The 13876-nt window shown below is 41.2% G+C and overlaps 1 protein-coding gene across 3 annotated transcripts; it reads right to left on the bottom strand.

Annotated features, from left to right (window-relative positions):
- Positions 1–221: 221 nt before the first annotated feature.
- Positions 222–12564, bottom strand: il6r (interleukin 6 receptor). Of its 3 annotated transcripts, XM_061673979.1 has the most exons (10): positions 12360–12563; positions 9048–9590; positions 8194–8317; positions 6576–6754; positions 6333–6502; positions 4530–4674; positions 3681–3895; positions 2263–2305; positions 1946–2054; positions 222–944 (listed from the first exon to the last, which is right to left on the bottom strand). In XM_061673979.1, the coding sequence occupies exons 1-9, from the start codon at positions 12439–12441 to the stop codon at positions 1963–1965; spliced, it is 1593 nt and encodes a 530-aa protein (XP_061529963.1). In that variant the 5' UTR covers positions 12442–12563; the 3' UTR covers positions 222–944; positions 1946–1962. The 3 variants fall into 3 exon arrangements, with proteins under 3 accessions (XP_061529963.1, XP_061529964.1, XP_061529965.1); XM_061673980.1 differs by lacking the exon at positions 1946–2054 and having other exon boundaries at positions 12360–12564; XM_061673981.1 differs by lacking the exons at positions 222–944; positions 1946–2054; positions 2263–2305 and having other exon boundaries at positions 3808–4200; positions 12360–12564.
- Positions 12565–13876: the final 1312 nt, after the last annotated feature.

The raw sequence follows: 13876 nt of genomic DNA, 5'->3' as shown, positions 1-13876 counted from the left end.
AGAAAGTAAAAATGTTAATTTACCTCAAACATATGCTGTACATACAAATACCGAAATCCGAGAAACTGTTCATTTTGCAGTGGTCTTATTTTTGCTGTATATTTTGGTCACCTAGTTTAGCAACTGCACAAATCTGTATCAAACACTACTGTATTGTTAAATCAAAAGCTCACCGTTTGTGCTATAAGTGTTTGTACAAATTAATAACAACCAAATCAAAATTCCATAATAAAAATAAAGCTTTATCCTTGCATTTTCACTTTGCATGAATTCCATCAATCAGTGATATTTTACAGACTTTTGCAAAAATATTTGACAAACGTATAAATGTGTGGTACTGCATGAGATACAGTATTTACAGAGCACATAGTACAAAGTCTATCCACTGTACAATCCAGCAGTACATACATGTATTAAAAACCGAGTAGCTTAAAGGCTGTGTAACTGCAGCAAGTAAGAAGTCTCAAAGGACAATTGGCCAAAATTGTTCATTTTTCTCGCTCTGTGCTTCTTTTGTGTGCTGTAGAAAAACCTGAAAAAGAAGCACGGACTGAGAGAAGTGAACGATATTACATCAGAATAGTTGTGGGGCAACATTTGGCCAATTGGAACTGATTCACGGGCATCAGTCTCATTTCTTTATTGTCCCACCTCATATACAAGCTTTTCCTGGCATTCTGAATACATTTTATGTTCTCATTCTCTCTGCATGAGGAAATAGTTCGTATTGTTGAAGCGAATGGCTTCACTTTGCTCCGTCTCGGCATCATTTTCCTCTGCGTCCTCTTCCACGGTGGGTTCTTCCTTGGGACATGGGGGGGTTAAAGGTCACCAGGGCTCGACCTTCTGGTCCAATCGTGGCGGGCGGTTTGGGCTGGGCGGGTCCTCTGCAGTGCCGCCGAAAACGCAGACTGTGCAATTTGGTCAGGAATTTTTCTTTGTGTCTAAAATGGAACAAGTGGGTAAAATTACAAAGCTGGAAGGCCGCTCATTTGTCCAGTGAAGTACGGTGAATATGGCGGTTCATCTTTCACGTCCCTGCTATATCGCAGATTTTAAGCAATGGTCTTTTATAAGCTTTTACACGATACAGACAAGTCCAAATTTAGAGTTGAGCCTCTTCACTGTAGTGCCACGTTGTGCCGCTACAGGCCAGGCAACACTGAAGTCTAGTGGAAGAGATGCAGCGTAATTAAGAGCAAGAAGAAGAGGCAGAGAAGGTCCCCTATTAAGCTGCAGTAATAGTCATCGTTCCCACAGAGCAGAGACAATATGTGCCCAGGTTGTGTACTTTGTTTGTATATGTTGTTGCTGCTGTGTGTGTTAAAGTAGGAGTCGTTTGGAGATATATCATTATTGTAACATCTATGCTGATTTCAGTTCGCACATCTTTGCCATTTTGCATCAAATTGCAACATTAAGCTGTTGGACTTTTGTTTGACGAAATATCTATGGTTTGGTTGAACATTTTGGTGTTGAAATATACAATATTTGATTCTCTTTTGCGTCATGTTCTGTTTATGTGTTGCTAGTCTGCACGTGTTAAAATTGCAGTTTTTTGAAGGTTTATATAATTAATGTGACATTTATGCAATTTCCATTACTCATCTCTGACATTTTGCATTGTATCTTAGCATTAGCAAAAGCAGATTTTTGTTAGACAAAATTATTTTCTTATGATTTTAGTGTTTAAAAAAAATGGACAAGAATTAATTCTTTGTGTGCGTGTCGGTTTTGCAGCAACCTCAACTAGGAGTGACAAATAAAGCTTGAAGCAAGCACGAGAGAGCGTGGGAACAGGTTCTAAGGATGAGTTTAAATCATAAGGGAGGGGTAAAACTACATAAAAAATGTTTTTTTTTTTATATGGTCTTTCTATATCGCAGATTTTCACTTATCCCAGGTGGGTCTGGAATGTATCCCTCCACTGAAATTAGAGTTTTACCTGAACACTTAGACGGCCTAAATAACAGCGAGGATGGCGAATGAACATGAGACCCACAGGATGTGATGTGACACCATCGCCACGGGGCTGATGCTCGATTCGGGAAGTGCTGCAAAGACACAAGAGCCATGACCACCAAAGTACATTTCGGGGCATGTTGTACGCAAAAGGTGTGTTGAGCCATGTTTCCTGAGCGCCTCTTTTGCTGTGGCAACAAGACTTCCTGTTCTCACCAGAAGGACCTTTTTAACATCAACATTCTCTTTTGTGTGTCTCACACTAAGTGACTTGAAGAATGGTTGCAGGCAGACGCTCACCTTCAGATGGAACGTCCGTGCCGGATCCTTCATACTCGGGAAACTGCAAGATGAAATAAAGTCACACACACACACACACACACACACACACACACACACACACACACACACACACACACACACACACACAAACACAAACACACACAAGATTTAAGCCAAACTGTGTATCAATTTCAGTCTCATGAAAAATACGAAATGGAAAAACAGGTGAGAGGACTTAATAGTTATGTGACTTGGATGTTTGTTATCAAGCATGAAGCTGTAACAGCTTCAAATCTTGTGGGAAGGCTTTCAACAAGGTTTAGGAGTGAGTTTATGGGAATGTTTGCCCATTCTTACAGGAGCATATTTGTGAGGTCATACACTGATGTTGGACGAGAAGGCCTGGCCCACTGTCTACTCGAAATCAACCCAAAGGTGTTCTATTGGGTTGAGGACAGGACTGTATGCAGGCCAGTCAATTTTACCCTTGCCAAATTCTCTCATCCATGTTTTATGGACCTTGCGTTGTGCACTGGTGCACAGACATGTTGGAACAGGAAGGAGTAATCCCAAAACTGTTTGACAGTCCAAAATCTCTTGGTATGGTGACGCATTCAGAGTTCCTTTCACTGGTGCTCAGGGGCTAATATTTTGGACATTTCCAACTTTGTGGGAGTAGTTTGGACTGACTGACTGTGCACCCTTGCACAAATCAAGGTTCATAAAGACACGGATGACAGAGTCTGGTGTGGATGAAGTTGACTAGCCTGCACAAAGTTCTGACCTCAACCCGATAGAACACTTTTGGATGAATTAGAGCGGAGACTGTGAGACAGGCCTTCTCCTCCAACATCAGTGTGAAACCTCACAAATGCGCTTCAGGAAAAATAGTCATAAATTCCCATAAACACACTCCTACACCTTGCAGAAAGCCATTCCAAAAGAGTTTAAGATGGTATAATTGCAGAGGGTGGACCGATGTCATACTGAACCATATGGATTAAGAATGGGATGTCACTTATCAAGGCAGGTGAGCGAACACTTTTGGCAATATAGTGTACGTTAGCTTGTTGGCCGCGGCAATTAGTCTCGACCACAACCACGATCCATTTACTAACGTCATTACCAAACTTAATTTGTATATGTAAACACACATTTTCAATATTTTTGGGGAGTGTTTTAAAAAAAAAAAAAAAAATTATATATGTAGGTTGGATATTATCCATTTTTACCTTAACCAAGTGCGGCCACAGAACTTCAGTGGACTGTTAAGACTGTCATTCTAATAATGTACGCAATGCACATGAAACTTTTTAAAATATAGTTTTCCCGTAGTCATAAATAAAAAAAAAAAGATATCCATTTAACAAAAACAAAGGCTTCAAATGTACTTGGATAAGTAAATTGTGCTCAATCAACACTACAAGATTATTTACCGTTATAGTCATGAGATCTTCATTCAGCAAAGCCATTGGCTCTTGTGTTCTTGAGTCTGAAATGAGACATGATGATTGTGAAATAATACACATGTATATGTCATAATATTTTATCAAGCGGGTACACCGCAACACATCTTGTTGATTGTGATTGATGCGTTTTCTCTCTCTCTCCAATGTCCATGTCATGAACAGCATGCTCAGTGTTGGTGCATCTGAAAAAAATGGAATATTGTGGGAAACCTGGGTGGGTGGATGGAAGATAGGAATTGGAATTGGAATGTGTTAAATGAATCTGTTTAATATACTGGTTGCAGTTTTTGAACTAAACTGCTAAAATACTGTAAATGAACGTTTAGCTCCCGTATTCTAACTTATTGAGAAGTTTCTCATCCCACACAACCACAAAAATAAAAACACCGTTAACAGTGTCAATCGAAACTTATCTTTGTGAAGGCACGATATGATCTTGTATTGGCATCAAGAGTTGTTAAGATTTGATGACTTTTGAACATAAAACCTAGACGAGGAACAAAGAGCGGAAGAGGAACAAAGACAGAGTAAAAGTAGGTGTGCTTAGCAGTGTTTCTAACATTGCTTTCCTTGAAATGCTCTTCGGAAAAACTCAAACATACAGGAAGGAAATAAAAACGCCGCTGATTGATGAGGTCGCCATGACAACGTTTGTTCCCAGAGTGGGTCAAGAAGTGCTGGATTCCTACAAGTTGCCATCATAATCGCACGTCCGGACAGTACATGATGAGGGTGTTCTTCCATCGAGTAAGTAGTTCCCAATATAATGAACTATGTTTGCTTTTGTGTGCATGTCTGTTCATTTTTAATAATTACCAGTCCAGCTGCTGCCATACACCGGCGCACTCCAGTTGCTCCAGAGACCATCATACTCATCCTGAGTTCTGACCTGGATCATGTACTCGACACCCGGCATCGCGTCGGTGATAGTGAAGAAACGACGGCCCTTGATCAACATCAGCTAATGTAGCACGCACACACATGCACACACGCACGCACACAGTCAGTAAGTGTGTTTTAATACTCGCAGCATGTCATTTAGTGAACCCCAGATTCATATATTTCTTTCTTTCTTTCTTTCTTTTCAAGCTATCTGCCATTTTTCACTTAAAACCCCACCTTAAGCCATAAATATGCCACAAACTATGATCCCAAAACAATATCATTTCAAACTCATCTTACAAGATTACCCATCAAAATAAATATCTTACAGATAATTCGACTTAGAAAAGAATGCACCGTAAGTGTGTGTGTGTACGTGCGGTACGTGCGGTGAACTCGCCGTAACTCCCACGAGCAACCCAGGCTAAACGTAGCTCTGCCATGACACATAAAGCTTGTCTCTCGGTCGCGATGTAACAATTCAACACGCTTCTTTGACACTAACCACTGTACTACTTTCCGATTGAGACAGGGCTTTATGTGGCATTTTGTTCTAGAAGGAGCGTAAAAAAAAGGTGAATAGGTGAGTTTCCAAGTGAATAACTGGGCATTTGTCCCACGGGAAAATAGGTGAATTTGTGAATATTCGACCGAAAATATGCTGCACTTAGTTGAGTTAACACTAAAGATTTGATCAACCTTTATCGTGTAAAAGTATTTACACAATAACTTGCCGATGAATAAATGCTTGTGAGTGCCCAATAACACATTTAGTGAGCCTGCATTTATTTGTAGTTTTAGTTGGTCGTTCAAAGCGATAACTGTAAAGTGCATCACTCACTAAAACTTTGCTAAATGGTCAGCCAACACATTCTAAAGCATTCCTAACACAATTTGATCACACATTTGCAACCAAGTCAAAGAAACCTGACTCAAGATACCCTTTTGTCAACTGGTAATACCAATGGAGTTTTGTATTGTTACATCCACCTAGTTTAAAGGCTAAAGGATTGATTTGTTGACTGCTTAGTTAACTTCTCCACATTTTGAGTCACTATTAGATTTTACTGCCACCCAAAAATGGTAATGCTAAAGAGGGTCAATTGTTAAACCGTCCTTCCAACTGGGCACTACGAACCCACTTCTGACACAAATTTTCGCATAACTCTGAGGAGTAACATCGACACTGATTTGAACCCGGGTAAAACCCGGGCAAAACCGGTACATTGCATCCCTTACAACAGGATACGCCACGGATGGGCTCATGGTTAATATGTCCCACTTCTGACACCGATTATTTGGAAGTGTTGTCAACCAAGATTTGCAGGCAGGTCTATTGTGTTGAAAAACCTGTAGACTGTCCATTCCAAAAGGGCAGGCCACAGATGTGCCCCCCGTTGGTCATCCCACTTCTGACACCAATTTCTCCAACTGAGGAGCACCCTCAACCCAGATTTGATCCCCAATCTATGGAATTAAAAACCTGTACACTGTGTCTCTTGCAACAGGGAACGCCATAAATAGGCTCAAAATTAATACTCCCACTTTTGACACTAATCCCACTTCTGACACCATTTTTTGGGGGAAGACCAAGAAGCATCCTCTACCCAATCTTTGAGCCTGGTTCTCCTGAATGATGCAGTGATGTTCACAGTTGTTTTTCTGAACAGTTTGGTCTTGGCTGAGCTCTGCGCTCTACCGCATGCCGTTGAAATTGTCATTGTGATGGCTGCGTACCTGCATACTTGAAGACGACGAGCCAACGGCCTGGTATTTCAGTTCATAGATAAGCTCATAATAATTGTCTTGGGACTTCCAGGAAACGGGGTAAGCCCAGTTCACCGTCATCCTGGTCTCGTGTCCCATTTCCTGTCGGACTGACACCGCTGAGGGAGGGTCCGGCTTCACTAGTGGAGAGGACGATTTACTATGAAACCCTAAAAGTCAAGCAGTGAGATGGTAATAAGTGTGTGGACTTACAAATGTTAAGAGGGTAAAAGGGCAAGATGGTGCTGGTGGCATTGCCCGCCATGTTTGTGACGCACAAGTAGGCCATGTGACGTGTCCTGAGCTCGTCCTCGTTGTGCTCCAGAACACACCAGCAGCGGGACCACTGGGAGGAGAAGGAGCACTGAACACGATGGAATCTGTCACTGTGCCTGGACCGCAAGAGGCGATGGGAGAGGATCATTCACATGGGAGGAAATCAACACTGGAACATTGTGGCTTTAAATAAATTGTGTATCTTGTTTGCAGAGCAGTGTTGACACAACAGGGTTCATAGCGATACATTTGTGTGAGTTGAACTCAGACACATTTACACGGACACGAATATTATTAGAGACTTTGATAGCCATGCAGTCATTGTGCATAAGCAGTAGAGCAGTGCTTGCTGGCCTTTATTGAGCCAAGGCACATATTTAACATGACAAAAATCTCACGGCAAAACAAAATTGCCATGAAAAGCATAAATGAGCTCACGAAAGTGAACACAGTGGTGCCTTGAGATAAGAACCCAAAACACTTGTATCTCAAATCCTTGCTCCCAATTGAAACAAACTGAAATACCATTAATATGTTCCGGCCTCACCCACCGAAAACCCCCCAAATTTTTAATGTTTTTTTTAATAGGAAAAATAGCACTCATTGTACATTATAAAAACATACAGCAATGACAGAATTAAGAAGAATGTAAAGAATGAAAGATTTTTGCCACATTTTTTGGGTTCAATTCAATGGACATTGTGCTGCTCCTTCTGTCGTGTGTGCCTTGGCCACCCGGGGCCAGTATAATACAGACATACGAATATACATTGAGCCGGTCAAAAATCCTCAGTGGGCTGCAGTAATATTAGTCGTTCTTTGCAGAGGATAGAGAATGTCTGCTTGTGTCGGTTTAAGTTCAAATATGGGTTGCTTAAAGTGTTATAACGCTGCGATGCTGATGCGTCAATGGAATTTTGCATTGCTTGCTAGCAGTAAGCTCAGTGGACTTATCGAAAGTGGTTGTTTTTTGTTATGTTTAGTTTGACAATGGTATTGTGAATGGCAACTGATGGCTACACAGGTTAATTGTAGCTTAACTGCCACCTCGTGGAAGAACATTTTATTTTTTTGCCTGTCATTATACGTTGATGGCATAGATAGATGAACAAAGACACATTATTTGGAGTAAATACATGTACATTTTCAGACCATCAATTTTTCAACACCGCCTATCCTGGTTAGGATCGCGGGACGCCGGAGCCTATCCCAGCTGACTTCGGGCGAAAGGCGGACTACACCCTGAACTGGTCGCCAGTCAGTCGCGGGGCACATATAGACACGGACGACCATTCGCACTCACATTCACACCGTCACTGAGTGGGAACTGAACCCACGCTGCACCAAAGTCAGGCGAGTGTACCACTACACCATCAGTGACCATTTTCGGACCATTGAAGTGAAATTGGATCATTTCCCGTGACACACCTGGTTATCGCTCGTGTGCTGTGGTTGGGAATCACTACAGTAGAGACACACCTTTTATTACATTGATAAGAGGAGCATCTGGAACAGGAGCATCTGCCATACACATCGAGCAAGCTACTGCTCTTACCTTTTATTGATAAAGAGGTAACAGCTCGGGCGTAATGTCAACGGCTTCTGAGGTGTCCAATCACAGCGGATCTTACTGCTGGGTGACCTTTTGGAGCAGGACAGGCTGGGAACTTCTGGAGGATCTACAGCACATGAACCGTCACTGTAAATGCATTTATATGAATATTTGTGGTTGTTCTTAATGAAGCCCTCACTTTCTTAGAAACACTCATTCTACTATTTGTAAAAAAGTATTTAAGAATCTATTTTCTTTTGAGTATACAGATTATGTGTAAATTACTTCAAATCACACCATTAGGCCATATTTAAAAATGAAGAAGACCAGAGCGGCAGCATGACAGTACAGTCGATCAATCTAGAAACATATCGTGTAGATTCAAATTTAAAGTTGCAGTAAGGAACAACTTATCTTCTGACACCGATATTCCCCCCATCGTGATGAAGTGTACTTTTCAGCCAAATTATATTATTTACATATTTGAATCGACAAAAGCCAGCAGTTTGTTAATAATAAAAAGCAATTCAGCTAAACTTCAAAGCTTAACGACTGAAATAGTATTATAACATACAGCGACTTGCTGGTCACGCTGGTCAACGCCCCCGCCAACCCCCAAAGAAAAAAAGGTAAAAAAAAAAAAAAAAAAGAGAACAATTATAATAAGGTAAATGAATGGGTTTGCTATTTTCATCCTAAAATGTAGATTAGGGCGTCATTCAAGCTCGGACCGCCATTGCACATGGGCCATTCACCTATAGCCTGGTGGAAGACCATACAGCTAATTTAACTTGAATTAAAACCTCTTTTAAATTCAAATCATTTGATTAATCGGTTTCCGTGATGATGTGACTCACCGGCCACAATGACCTTCAAAGAGAACGTCTCTCGGTCTCTGTGCTGACAGGTGTAGTTCCCGGAATCCTTCAGTCGCACTGAGGTCACAGAGAGCTGTGTCCTCCTCCTCCCCGTCGTGAAGCCGTCCCAGTCCCAATGTCCTCGCCCCACTGTCTTCCCGTTCCACTTCCACTTGGTCTTCCCTTTTACGTCCCTCCTCCCCTCGCTGCCGTCCACGTCTTCCCCCTTCAAAGGCGTACTGGTCGGCTGAACCTCTTGATGCCTAGGAAACGATGATGATGACGATGATGTTGTTGTTGATGATGATGATGATGATGCATGTCCAGCACTCTGGATTCCTTCCTCGTGACTATTGTCCGTCAATGAGTTCCTATCAGTTTTTATGAAAGCTCCATTGCCGGTCTGTGTCTCACTGGAAGAGTCTTCATCATTGGAAGGGCGTTTAGCCACTTTGACTTTTGCGCCATCCACCCTCACATCGCCATCACAGGACAGAACTAAACTGCTGCCTGGGGACAGTACCAACACGCCGGGGGGAGCCTCTGGAGAGAGACAAAAAGCAAAGTAACAGTACGGTTCACTGTTGATGTTGAACTGTATTTGAAGTATGGCGTGTTCATCCATAATTAGTGAAGCAACAAATACTTATGTAGGCCACGTTCCAGAAGAAACGACAGCTCCATCTCTGGCTCTGTGACGTTTGCTCGGCGAGTGAAGCAGAATTATTTGGGCTCAACAGTAACTGCTTACGCCAATAAAAAAATGATAAATGCCAGTCACACCCACTAAGCTGTTTAAATCACAAAAAAAGCACATCAGTTGTTAGGAATAAGGTTAGGGTTATTGGAATTTGGGTTAGATTAGAGTTAGGGTTAAGATTAGGGTAGGGTTGGAGTTAGATTTTTGAGTGGGGTTGTGTTTAAGGGGGCGGGGGCATTACTTTTGGGGTAGGGTTAGGCCAGTGGGCTATAGTTCGTGTTAGGGTATGGTTAAGGGGTTAAAGTTTGGTGTTATTGTTAAGATTAGGGTTCAGGTTGGTTTACGGTAGAGGAAAAGTGGTTCTAAAAAGTCTACACACCTCCGTTCAAATGCCAGTTTTTAGTGATAGAAAAAATAAGACCAAGACAAATCATGTCAAACCTTTTTCCACCATTGATGTGACCTATAACCTGTACAACTCAATTGAGGACAAAAAATCTTTAATGGGAAAAATAAATACAATAAAATGCACACCCTCGGACGAATACTATGTTGCATCACATTTGTCTTACATTAAAGCACTCAGTCTTTTGGGGAAGGTGTCTTTTAGTGTGGCACATCGTGATTTGGCAATATTTGCCCACTCATCTTTGCAGAAACTCCCGAAATTTGTCAGATAACGAGGGCAACTCCTGTGCACAGCTTTCTTCAGTTCATGCCACAGATGTTTGAAGGAACTGTTGACTTTGACGAAGGCCCCAGTGCCATCTGAAGAAAAACGCCCCCGAATCATGACGCCGCCACCAACCATGCTTCACTCTAGGTATGGTGTTCTTTTGCTGATGAGCAGTGTTGTGTTTGTGCCAAACCTCCTTGAATTGTGGGACGAAAGGTCCAACCTTGGTTTCATCTGAGTCTGACCATAACACATTTTCCCACATGCGTTTGGGAGATTTCATGTGTGTTTTTGCCAAGTGTAAACTGGCTTGCAAACAGTATTCATCTTTGTATGATAAGGCTCTTATCTTGCCACCCTACAAGGTAGCCTAGACATATGAAGAAGACTGGAGATTGTTGTCACAGCTACTGAACAGCCAGTACTTGCCATAAATTCCTGCAAGTCCTTCAGTGTTGCTCTCAGCCTCTTGGCAGCCTCCCGTTACCACTTGTTTCTTTTCTGTTCATCAATTTTGGACAGACATCCAGTTCTTGGTAATGTTGTGCCATATTTTCTCCACTTGAAGATGACTGTTTTCACTGTGTCCCATGGTTTACTGTATTTCAAGCCTTGGAAATTCTATTGTACCTTTTTCCTGAATGATGCCGTGGAAGCTCTCTGCGGACCATGGCTCGTGCTGTAAGATGTGACTTCACAAATGTCAGGGAAAGCCGACACGAACATCTGAACTTCATTTGGGTTAGTGAGAGGCAATATAAATGGTGGCGCTGACTGCCATTTAACATGAGTTTGAATGTGATTGGTTAATTCTGAAGACAGCCATATCCTCAGTAATAAGAGGGTGTGCACACTTTTTTTTACTTTCCCTCTCTAAAAAGATTTTTTTTTTTCCCATTGAGTAGTACAGGTTATAGATGTCATTTTTTAAAATAAGAAAAACCTGGCATCTGAACAGGGGTGTGTAGACCTTTTATTTCCAATGTAGGATTTACCGTTCGGGATTGGGGTTGGGTGAATTCCAGTTCAGGGTAGGGTTGAGGTTGGCTAAATGTTAGGGTTCGGGTACAGGTAGGGTTAGGAATAGTTTGAGGAAGGGTTAGGGTATGTCGAGGCTAGGAATACGTTTAGGGTTAGTCTGTGGATAAAGATATGTTAGTCATATAATGCAGAATCACCATTACATAAGTCTGTTCAGCAATCGTACATATTTGTTTTGTCTCCAAACCAGGATGTCCAAAAATGTTGACTTCCTCCTTTTAATTATTCTCAATTTCCTTTTCTTTGCACAATATTCCTAAAGTGCTCCGTCTCTTATTTCGATAACCACACTGACCTCGGCTGGTTCTGAGTTCACTGTTGAACGTTTGGAGAGCGAGAGATAGATGATTAAAGTCAACTGGCTGAGCTTGACACCAAATGAACTTTAGCCTTTTCTGAACAGTAAACACACTTTCCCACACGAGAAAGCACAACATCTGGAGAGGCTAAAAGTTAAAGGGAAACCAGCACAAATGGAAATCTTAAAAGAATTATGATTCTAATGCCCCACCACTTGTCATTTACAGCGCAATAAAGCCAAATAAAACACATTTGAACAATTTATAGTAGCGGTAATTAGACGGCACGGGATATTACAACAGTTGTCCTGGATGACAGTAAACAAGGGGAAATGTTTGTCAGGAGAGAAGCATAAAATCTCCCAAATGTCATCCAAAAACAACGGTTATTTTAATGATAAGTAGGAATTTCCTTTTTGTAGGTTCACCAACCTCTCAACCAGAAGTTTTGTGTATCTTCACTTTTGTGTGAACTGTGCTCACATTAACATTTCATTCTGTTTTATGTATTTCAATGTCAAATCCTTTTAATCACAAGACTAAAATAAGTTGCTTGCTTGATAAGAGAGGATAAAACACATTGGCTGTAACTTTACCTTTTTTCAGACACGTGCCCTGGAAAATGCTGGATACCGGCATGGCGCACAGGACCCACAGCAGAGAAAGAAAACGGCACATCTTTTTTTCACCTAAAATCCCCCCCGAGAGGAATCACAAAGGTGTCGCATCGCCTCCAGACGCAGTCCTGCTTGTGGATCCTTGTAGTTGTCTTTACACTGACAGTCCAGTTTGCATCATGAGCGTGCAAACTTCATCTGAGACACGTTATTGTGAAACTCATCCGCCCCCCAACCTTCCTTTTCCACCCATGCATGCAGGCACACACACGCGCGTGTACACACAAGCATGCACACACGCATATGCACACACACACACACACACTTAGGCTGAGGATATCCTCCTCAGATCCACAGGAAAATCATCAAGTGGACCAGAATATTTATCAACATTATAGAAATAACAATATCCTATACTATATCAACATTAGCTATGATTTAATCAGGGTAGTCATTTGTCTTGTAAGTACGTTGTGAGTAAAGTCATTTATACAGTAATACAATTAGTTTCATGTCATCGCTTTTTTTGCATGTATTTCCAAAATGTGTGAATTTTTCCCAAATGAAACGCACGAATCTTCAAATTTTGTGAGTTATCGTAAATATAAAGCATGCATTACCACATTTTGTGAGATTTTCCTCAATGAAAAGTAGGTACTCTATCTGCAATTTGTTTTTGATCCTCAATGAAAGGTTTCTACATACTTAAGGTTTTTACCGTGAATAAAAAGCACATATCTCCAAATGTAAATTATTATATTATTACTATAACTATTTTATAATTATGATGATTAATCCCCAATTAAAAGCATGTATCTCTAGACTTTGTGAGTCTTCCCCAAATAAAACGCATGCGTCTCCAAATCATTATCCCCAATATAAAGCAAAGTATCGCTATAATTTCGGCGATTTCGACACTCCTAATTGTCCCTCCAAATTTTGTGTTTTTAATTCCCAGTGAAAAGCATTTGAATACTTTTTCCGAGTTTTTACTGTGCGCAAAAAGCAAATACGTATCTCCAAATGTTATGAAGGTTTATCCTCAGTGAAATGCATGCATCGCCAACATTTTCAAATGTTTTGGTTTTAATCCCAGGTGAAAAAGCATCTATTTTACAAGCTGTAAATCCTTCGCTCCCCACTGTCCCCTTTATGGAAGAATTGAGTGGCCCTCTTTGCTGCGTGTTGTTTCTCACACTAGTACATATTTTATATACAGTACAAAGGCGTTTTTGGCCTTTTTCCCTACTATTTATGAGGCTGCATCATTCGAAGCCAGAGTACTTATCATTTACGTTGCCCACATTTGCATTTGCTTAATCTTTCAAAAGTTCACACAGAATTAGGCAAGTACTCATTTGTTCTTTGTCAAACTTTGCTTACATGAAAGCATGTCCCCACTTGGGGCCACTTCCTGGAGATAAGCGCTGTTTAATAAATCGCTTCCCAAAACCTTCTGTCTTGTTTAAGACCATATATGTCACATCCAGTCATGT

The sequence above is a fragment of the Phycodurus eques genome, chromosome 4, assembly GCF_024500275.1.
Source record: "Phycodurus eques isolate BA_2022a chromosome 4, UOR_Pequ_1.1, whole genome shotgun sequence".
NCBI lineage: Eukaryota > Metazoa > Chordata > Actinopteri > Syngnathiformes > Syngnathidae > Phycodurus > Phycodurus eques.
This window is presented reverse-complemented; position numbering and strand designations above follow the sequence as displayed.